Source organism: Pundamilia nyererei, unplaced genomic scaffold, assembly GCF_000239375.1.
Source record: "Pundamilia nyererei isolate P.nyererei 1_Seehausen unplaced genomic scaffold, PunNye1.0 scaffold00055, whole genome shotgun sequence".
NCBI lineage: Eukaryota > Metazoa > Chordata > Actinopteri > Cichliformes > Cichlidae > Pundamilia > Pundamilia nyererei.
The window spans coordinates 2,768,381-2,778,113 of NW_005187456.1; the positions used below are offsets into that span (position 1 = coordinate 2,768,381).

The 9,733-nt window shown below is 40.9% G+C and overlaps 1 protein-coding gene across 3 annotated transcripts in view; it reads right to left on the reverse strand.

The window, feature by feature from the left end:
* Positions 1 to 4,139, reverse strand: part of arhgef7a (Rho guanine nucleotide exchange factor (GEF) 7a) — a 35,379-nt gene extending 31,240 nt beyond the window's left edge. For 2 of the 3 annotated variants that reach the window (XM_005733883.1, XM_005733884.1), the window contains exons 1-2: positions 3,974 to 4,137; positions 3,614 to 3,859 (exon numbers count right to left, since the gene is read on the reverse strand). In XM_005733883.1, coding sequence (XP_005733940.1) covers positions 3,614 to 3,778 — 165 coding nt within the window. In that variant the 5' untranslated portion in view covers positions 3,779 to 3,859; positions 3,974 to 4,137. Of the gene's footprint in view, positions 1 to 3,613; positions 3,860 to 3,973 lie in introns of all 3 variants that reach the window. The other variant, XM_013911067.1, reaches the window with a different exon arrangement.
* Between the last annotated feature and the right edge of the window lie 5,594 nt (positions 4,140 to 9,733).

Sequence of the window (9,733 nt, forward strand, 5' to 3'; positions counted from 1 at the left end):
CAGTGCACATGTTGCAAACAAAAGCGCAAATGAGCCTGACAGTGAAAGGCAGGCCTCCCGGCAGCTCTATGAGACCAGAAATTGTCTAGATAGCGAGTCGTCGGCCATATTGTCCTGCAAACCTAGACTTCAAATCTGTAGAAGACTGCCTGTGGTTCCTAGGTGCTGACAGGTTGAGAAAACAGTCTTCATGTGGTGTCATCTTCTTGGGATACCCATTTGGTAGCCTGTCTCTGACATCCTCTGTTATATGGAAGTCAGTTTGGAAATGGTAGTAAGATTCACTCCAAATAATGCTGCACCTTGGTTTGGTGAAACATTAGCTTGAAGTTGCCCTTTGGCACAGGCCCTATCAAGATCAGTCAATTGTGGTATGCTTGGAGGAGACAGCAACTGACCGCTGTAGCAGGGTCCATGCTCACAGGTACTGACAATCAGGCACCTGGTTGTCAGTACCTGCAATGCCAGAAGCTCAAAACAAGAGTCAGTAGCAAAATACGCTACATACTCAACTCTGCCTCTCAACTCACAAAAGCATTTTTCTTATAAATTTCGCACCATTTAAGGGGAAATAAACAGGCCTTCCAGAGGTGTAAGACTTATTGCTAAGGAGCATTGTTACAACAAATAAATCATTGACCAAACTTTATATTTTACCTTTCTGCTAAGTTTATCAATATATGTAAAAATGTAAAATGACAGAGTATTCAAGGTGAGTACCAGTTCAAGGATCTGGTATATGAGTGAAGGTTCTCACAACATCAAACACTTCTCATTAGTTTTGTAATATGCTTCTTCACAGGACGCTTGTTTATGTTGGAAACTGTAATTTTCTGAGGTGACTTTTTTTTCCAAATCAGCTGTTTTGTGGGGCCAGTTAATGCTTGATGGTTGGTACTAGTATAAAGCCCTGATATTTGCTGTAAAAACACAGTAGACTAAGGAGGGAAATCCCTCTGTGAAACATACTGTAATAGGCTGCAGCTGTATCTAGCGTGTATCTAGTGGCACATCTGGCCACTTTATTAAGTCCACTGGTTGTTTTGCAAATATTTAATTAGCCAATCACATGGCAGCAATTTAGTGCCTTAAGGGTGTAAACATAGTCAGGAGGACCTGCCGAAGTTTAATCTGTATATGGGAAAGAAAGATGATCTAAGCAACTTTAAATGGGGAACACTAGCTGGTGCCAGAGGAGCTGGTCTATTCGGAGTATTTCATAAACTGTTGATCTACTGGGATTTTCCCACACAACCATCTCTAACGTTTACAGAGAAAGGACAGAAAAACAGAGAAAATATCCAGTGAGTGGCAGTTCTCTGGGAGAAAATATCATGTTGGTGCCAGAGGTCAGAGGAGAATGCACAGACTGCTTCAAACTGTTGGGAAGACAACAGTAACACAAATAACTGCTTGTTACAACCAAGGTATGCAGAACAGCATCTCTGAATGCACCAGACAGTGTACCTTCAGGTAAATGGGCCACAGGAGCAGAAAACCACTTCAGGTGCCAGTTCACATGAGCTCACTAAATATAGAACGTTTGGTCTGATGAGGCTCGGCGTTTGTTGTGACGTTCAGATGGTAGGGTCACAACATATGCACGGATCTGTTGCAAATATGTCTCGAGTTCATGTCAATATGGACAAAAAGCTCTGAGGAATGTTTCCAGCACCTTGATGAATCTGTACCAAGAAGAATTAAGCCAGTTCTGAAGGTGAACGGGAGCCAATATGACTCTAGCAAGGGGTTCCTATAAACGGCCTGTGAGTGTATTAACTTTTCTCTCTTGGCCACGCTTCAAGATTTATTAGCACCAAATGGAAATTTCACTTGTGATGGCAGAGCAATGCAGACACACCTGGTCACAAGCATAAAATAAGGAAACAGGTGTATCAATGGGGAGTCACTGCATGAATTTAAATTAAGTTTAAATCCACTATGGTGCCCCCCATGCCTTTGTTCTGTGCAGCTAGTGTGACTTGAACTGTTAATGAGCAAAATGTATCTTGTTTTTCTCTTGGGCCTCGTAAAATGTTAGCACGGGCTGCAACACATGGAAAGGGCTATCTCCTGTTCACATCTTCGGCTTTTTAGGTAGCTATCACGACTGACATATGTTCCAGCTGTGCCACACATCTTCCGATTTTGGCATGGCCATACTGTACAGTGCAGCCCAGAATGATAGTGATTGGTCAGCCTGAATTTGTGGTCACAGAGAGACACCCTACTTATTAAAAAAATGTAAACATGTCAAGACAGATAGGTAGATAGATAAAGTATCTTCATTTCATAGTTTTAGTTGTTTTTCAAATAAAAATTGTTCCTTGGATAGTGTATATTAATCATAATAATTTAGCAGACACACTGTATTAAAAATTCCTTCATCACACTGGGCTAATATGTCATTATTTGGTTGGTGCATGTTTTGGTTAAAAAAAAAAACGTAATAACAATAATGATAATAATAATAATAATCTTTCTATTCATTTACAGTTTCGGCTCATTGGATCTGAAAGCAGTTAAGAATTAGCCCGAGAGAGAAAAAATACATATTTTATATCTGGTTTTGTTTTTTGTTTTCCTTCTATTAATATGAATAAAGCTCATTACTCTATGTGGTGCTTGCACATTATTCATATGCTGGCATACCTGTGGCCACATAAGTGATTACTTTATCACTGCAAGCCTTTACACACACACAAAAAAAACTTAAATGAAAATAAAGAACATTATTATTGTGACAGAAGTAGATTTAACATTATTGAGACATTATTTGCCCACACAGGATTCCACCCATCACCATATAAGGATAGGTAGCCTATAAATAAAAAAAGAAAAGGGGAAGGCTGTCTTTTAGCCACCCTCAGATGTTCTCCTGCATGCTTGATGATCAAACATAACCTCCACCCCAAAACAAATGGCCTCCTTCAGGTTGTTGCTGAAACCAGCAGACGCTGCTGGTAAGCTGACAGACACAAACACTGCGCTGTTTCTTTAAAAAGGGAGAGGGTCTATCGCTGTCTATGCGCCTTTGCAGTCAATGGCGGCCCACTCTTATAGCAATGGTCTGTGTACAGAAAGCCCCTCATCCCCGGCGGATCAATCGGCGTGCACTATCAAAATACACTGACATACAAGCTGCATCCGCCGGGATTAAAGAGAAAATAAAACGGGTTCTTTCAACGATAGCAAAGATCTGCTGAGTGGTTAGAGCTGCATTAAAAGCATATGTCGAGGCCTTTATTTGAAAGCCTCTAAAGCATCTAACAGCTCCCAAAGAATGACCAGTCTTCATTTTGCTGTAGTGTTACGTTATTGAGAGCAGATTATTATTGGGTGGTACAGACATCGACCTGTATTTTCCCCCTCCCTTTTTCTCCTCTTTTTACACGCTGACATACGCGCAACCATAGTACTTCCATCGCAGACAATAACACGGGCTGCCGTGACCTACAAAAGAAATTTCCTCATGGATCAGTGGGCAGAAAGAGAGGCCAGACAACAAACCGCGTCGGTTTCCCTGTGCTGGGCAACGCGGAGACACGCCGACGCGGGCGGGCGGTTGGGGATGCGGAGGAGAGCGGGGAGTGAGTGTCGGCTATTTCCCTACCTTCTCCGTGGACCCCGGGCTGAGCCGCTCCAGGAGTCTACACAAGACCACCCCATCCTTCAGGGAGGTCTGCAGAAATGCCTCGGGATCTGAGATGGTCTTCTTTGGCGATTCCAGCACCCCGAGCGTAATCAACCATGTAACCGTCTGTTCCGCCGAATTCATGTCCAGTCACAGCAGATCCGATTCAACAAAGCGGCTGTGTTTTGGTATCTCAGCAGCTCAGCGCCCTGGTTACGCTGTCATCTGTGCGTTAGAACAGGAACAGCATTAATCCAACCATATGATGCATGATATGAGAGAGAGAGTGTGTGTAGGGTGTGCTGTGGGAAGAAAGGGGGGGGGAGGGGGGAACTGTACCTCGGGTGGATGCGGATGACGGCTGGCTTGTGGAAATTCAGCAAGTCTGTTTCCCCCCCTCTAACCTGGAAAGCTGTCAAGTGCGGTTCGTTGTAATGCGTCGAGGCAGTGGACTGCATACGTGCGCATCGCAGCCGCCAGCCGCTTGTCTATTGGATGACATCACAGGAGAGGGACAAGCCTGTCCAACCAGTTGTTGGGGCACTTTTATCGTGTCATGAATAGGCTTTTACTGCGTGGCTTTGCATATCCTGCCCTTTCATCCGTTTTTATTATAACCACGCCACAGGCTATCCGTTGTTATCTGCTGTAAGCTGTGTGTTTTTTGGAGGGTTTTTTTTTTGGACAGGCCTCAGTTGGAAAAAAAAGGGAAGCAGCTGAGCAGACAAATCGGCTTACTGATGTCCTTTAAAAGACAAGCTCTGAAGAAAGGTAACATAAAATATATTTTCACCGAAGCTCCTTCATAACACCGATCTATGTATCCATAAAGACATGCTGCCAAGCTGCTGCATGGACTATTATGGTGTAGCCCTCAATTATGGGGTCAGGATAATATATATTGGAGGTAACATAAAAAAAACAACCAAATAAATTAATAAATAAAAAGTCGTTCTACTTAAAAAAAATTTTTTTTACATAACTTTTATATTCACTGTAAAACGCTAGCTTCACACACACACACACACACACACACATCAATCTTCTACTTTTAAACAGTGTTACCGGTAAAGAAAAAAATAGCCCTGTTCTGTTTACAGTTTGGTTCAGTGTAAACAGCACACTGTGAATTTTACCCTGAGGGCATCAGCTCATACTCTTTGTATTTACAGAACGTGGTTTGGGTTACAGGTGTCATTAAGGCTCTGCCTCCTCACCAGCTCCTCACATAGTCCTAAAATATCTCCCAAAGAGAGGTTGGTGGGGACATTCCAGTTATTTTTCCTGCACTTTTGAAGCTTTGAGAAGAGTTTAATGGAAGAGCTACCGAAAAGAGTTTGTCATCTGTCTCAACAGGTGATAGATTCAGTAGATGCCCTCAGGCAGCTATTCATTCTACGCCTTTAGAGAAATGCACACACTGAGTGATTTGTCAACAAATATAATCCACCAGATGATCCCGTTTTTACTGAGAATCTAAATAAACGCTGACTTATGTGTCTCATTTTAAAGACTTGCCTAAACCGTCCACACATTCAAAACATATAATTAGACTCATTAGATGAAGGAAAACCACCTGATCTTAAAAAACATTGAAACTACAAAGAACTCAGACCGAAACATTATCATGCAACCATGTTAATATTAGGTTAGCCATTAAACTGGCCGTGAGGGGGGTTGAAGAAAATGAGCCAAATATGGCATCAAACTGACCAGGAAGAACATTGAAATGTGATTAAATAATGTGTAAATAAGGTGCTATTGAACAAGAGAATATTATTTAGCTCTCTCACTTCTTTTGTCCTGCAAAGGCAACAGGGAAAACGTTTAGGGGAGCTCTCATATTTCCACTGCACCCTGCACTGTAGCAGAGGAGTGCATAAGTTTCCACTTTGGCCACGAGGCGGCGCCCTCTATTCACTGATCTGTTCTAATCTTCTCAGCGTCGCATGAATGCCTTCTGGCTTAAGTTACGAGACACCTCTTGGTGGCTTATATGCTGCATGCTACACTAACACGGCGTGAACAAGGTAAGCAAGCAGCCAATTAATAATAACCCACAAAAATATGAATACAACTCCTGCTTTGTCTTCAGTGTATAAATTTGAGGCAGCATGGGTACAAGTGCTTCTTAATTAGACTTTTTTAAAATAAATTTTTTTTTAAATAGATTTTTTTTTAAAAATTGCGCAACATCTGGAAAAAAAAGTTATTTACATCAAAACTTTATTAATAACTGTCAACACTTCTAAGTAAGCGTGGGCCAAAATATTGATATGGCAATATAGCCTATCGCTTCCATCTGCAATGCATTACTGATACATGGGTATCCATTATTTTTAATAATACATGTAGGCACTCTAAATGGACTCCCTCACCAGTCTGACTGATCAGAGCGCAGACTTTATGACTCCTGGCGGTGGCATTTGTCAAGTTTATGAAGTGGAGGGATGTTAACAGTGAGGACCAAAGAAAAAAAAACAGTTGAAACTGTGGGACACAGAGTAACTCTTTACTTACTCTGACAAGTTAGAGTAAGTAAGGAGTTGTGTATTTATTCACTGATGCATTACAGTGAATAAATACATAATTCCTTCTTTTTTGCCTATTTGGGGTGTTTTGGGGTTCTTTTATAGCTGTACAGATATTTAAGCATGACAGTGTTAAAATGTATCAACTATCTTTTAATGACTGTATCATTATATCATCATTACCATAAGCAATGTGTCATGATCGTTTTCTATATATTCTGTGATTCCGGCCACAGTTTCTAACAGTCGGAGGGATGTTTCACAGTCTTTACTCCAGTGAAGTTTTTATTGTTATAAAGCAGCAGTAGATCATTTATTAACTACAAAAGAGGGGGAAAGGGAGGCTGGACTGTTAAATCAATTAGATATTGTATTTTAGAGAAATATGAGCACTGTACAAAAATGCACTAACAGTGTAGCTCACCCCGCTTCTGTTCTCCTCACACCTTCTCCATCTCCCTTATTTTGCAGAAAAGGAGTGTGTGTGGGTGAAAATGTGTACATGCATGCCTGCATGTGCGCACACACATGTGTTGTCAGGAAGGGTGACTCTTGAGGCAAGCTGTGTTCTAAACAGGCAGCCGTTGAGGGATACCGCTGTACCTTTGAGGTCCTGTCACCATGGGCCTGTAACCAAGGGTGCCACTGTGTGGCTGTGGAGACTAGCTCCAGGCATTTCATATCCCTCCATTCCCAGTTCATCTGTACAGTTTCCACTCTGTTCCACAGGAAGATGCTGTACTTTCATTCTCTTTGCCTTTGTGTGCATGCAGAAGGAACCAGGAATAGTTTATGTAATATTAGAATAAACCAGTCAGATTCTCAGAGAGGTACTCCCACAGACTTCTCAGATGGACTTAAATAGCTCATTGCTAAAACCACTGGGTTCATTTGGACTCACTTTATACAGAATTTTGCTCACATTATTTGAAAAATGGAAATGATTACAAATAAACTTGGAAACGAACTGTTTGTTTATTAATTTGTTTGCTTATTTATTAGATATTTATTTATAGATAGGAACATTTACTCCCACTAATTACACTCAGCTGTTGAGTTATTATTAGCATCTTAGCAATTCACTCATTTTTTTGGCTACTGAGGAGATATTTCATTGGTTTATCCATACACTTTTCTAGAAGCTTGAAATGCAGTTTTCATTTTGATGATGACTTATTCATTTTATGTATTTATGCATTGCTTTGGATTTGTGCCTCACAGCCTATCCATCACTTTAAAGGAAGTCCAGTGTTCAAACCTTCTCAGGTCAGCTAAACTATTCTTTCTATGTACATGTTTCAAGGCTACTGGAAAAGTAGCCTGGAAGCATATTAGTTATCGTATTTGCTACATTTAACTTTTTTTGTAACTTATCGCTTAAATATGCATTTTACAAAGTATTTATTTATTTTGCTTGTTTGTTTGTTTGTTTGTTTGGGGAGGGGGGTTTGGGGGGGGGATCATACTCATGATGTAGAAGTCTCAAAAACTTCTTAAAAGCTCATCCATTACGCATGATAGTAAGGAAGTACAGAGTTCATTGTAAGTATATCAGTGCACAAGAAATGAACGGAGCATACCATGTAAACAAAAATGAGTATGCTCACACAAACACATGCCACCTGTACTACTATACTATCTGAAATCAAAGAAACCATACAGAGAGCAAGTCCCATTGAACGAGCTAAAGTCAAAGGCTCACAATCAGTCTGTAAAGTCAAGTCCATCTCATGTCAAATCTAAACAAAAGAACAGCACACATGAACTCACAAACAAGCGCAGTCTTCTCATGTGCACAAAGTTTTTGATGTCTTCAGCATTTGGCAGATCAAATGAGTTTCTTCATGTGGGCTCATAAACAAGCAAAACTGAAGCCTGTGACAGAGTCGCAGAGTTATCTGTGACTGCTCCCGTGTTTGGTCTTTGACAGCTGCCATAAACAAAACCAGGAACACTGTGTTCTCTGAAGTGTGTGCAGCCCAAACCAAACTCCACATTTAATCAGTTAAAATGTTCCCTCTGTCCCTCTTTATAAAGAATATGCTGCTGTTACAGGGAAATAGCTGGTTTGAATGATCATGATGTCACCTGTGCTTCTTTAAATCAATGAAGTCAGAACTCTAACGTATCAGCCTTTTTGTGTCCATATCTCATTCTTCTTCCGGCATCCCCCGAAAGCCATCTGAGCTAGAGAGACAGCTCATATTTTATTGTGACAAGGCAAAGTCCATCCAAGAGCCAGAGTTACTTCACAGGCCAGAATGCATTAAGCAGAATAATGGATGGGCTAGACAAACACACAGTGCCAAAATGTCAGAAAGAGAGATGATCAGACATACAGTACATTTTCTGTGGAGGGGTTGAAGCCTACAGCAGGACATGACAAATTCAATTTTCCTCACAACATGCTTTCAGCCAAAGATTTTTTTTCCATGTGAGGTAAAGCTTTGCATGTAGAACTGCCTGCTGCAAAACTAATAATCATGTTTACCTGATCTTATAGCAAGAGTAAAATCAAAACAAGACACAGGAGCGTAAATCAGGTGCAACATGAATGTCCCTTTATGGCCATAAGAGGCGTGTGAAACAATGTACACAATGTGCTTGATTTGGCTCCCTTTTTGCCAAACTTTACTACTAACATATAAAAGTGATGCATGTTTACTTTGTTGAATATGCTTGCATAGACAACTATATGTGTGCTGATTTTCTATGAGCTATAATATGTGTGAATCTATGAGACTGTTTAAAGCTGATAGGAAAGTAACGGATAACTTAAATAACCACTCATTGCAACCTGTGAATGCAGAAGAGCACATAAAATATTGCACCCTGAAGCAGATGGGCTACAGGAGCAGAAGACCACACCAGGTGCTAGCTCTGTCAGCTAAATGCAGGACAGTGAAGCTGAGTCACTGATTATTGTTGCTGAATATGTCCATCCCCTTATGATCACAGTGTGCCTGTCTTCTGATGGCTGCTTCCAACAGGATGGAGTGTTGCAAAGCTTAAATCAACTGTCTTCAAATCTTGTCTCGCTACCCTGATCCCCAACCGGTCTCTGCAGATGTCTGCCCTTCCCTGAGCCTGATTCAGCTGGAGGCTTCTTCCTGTTAAAAGGGCGTTTTTCCTTCCCACTGTCACCAAGTGCTTGCTCAAAGGGGGTTGTTTCATTCTTGTGGTTTTCTCTCTATTACTCTAAGGTTTTCACCTTAAAATATAAAGTGCCTTGAGGCAACTGTTGTTGTAATTTGGTGCTAAATCAATTTTAAATCATGCTTTTTATTTGTTTTTGTTTCTAATGTCTCTGTAAAGCACTTTGAATCACCTTGTTGTTGAATTGTGCTATACAAATAAACTTGCCTTGCCTTGCCTATATAAATCAAATTGATTTAAACTCATTACAACCAAGGTATGCATAGGAGCATCTCTAAAACACATTGAAACACACAACACATTGAGCTTTGAAGCATTTACACTACAGCAGCAGAAGACCACACCAGGTGCCACTCCTGTCAGCTGAGAACAGAAAACTGAGGCTACGGTTCTCACAGGATCACCAGAAATT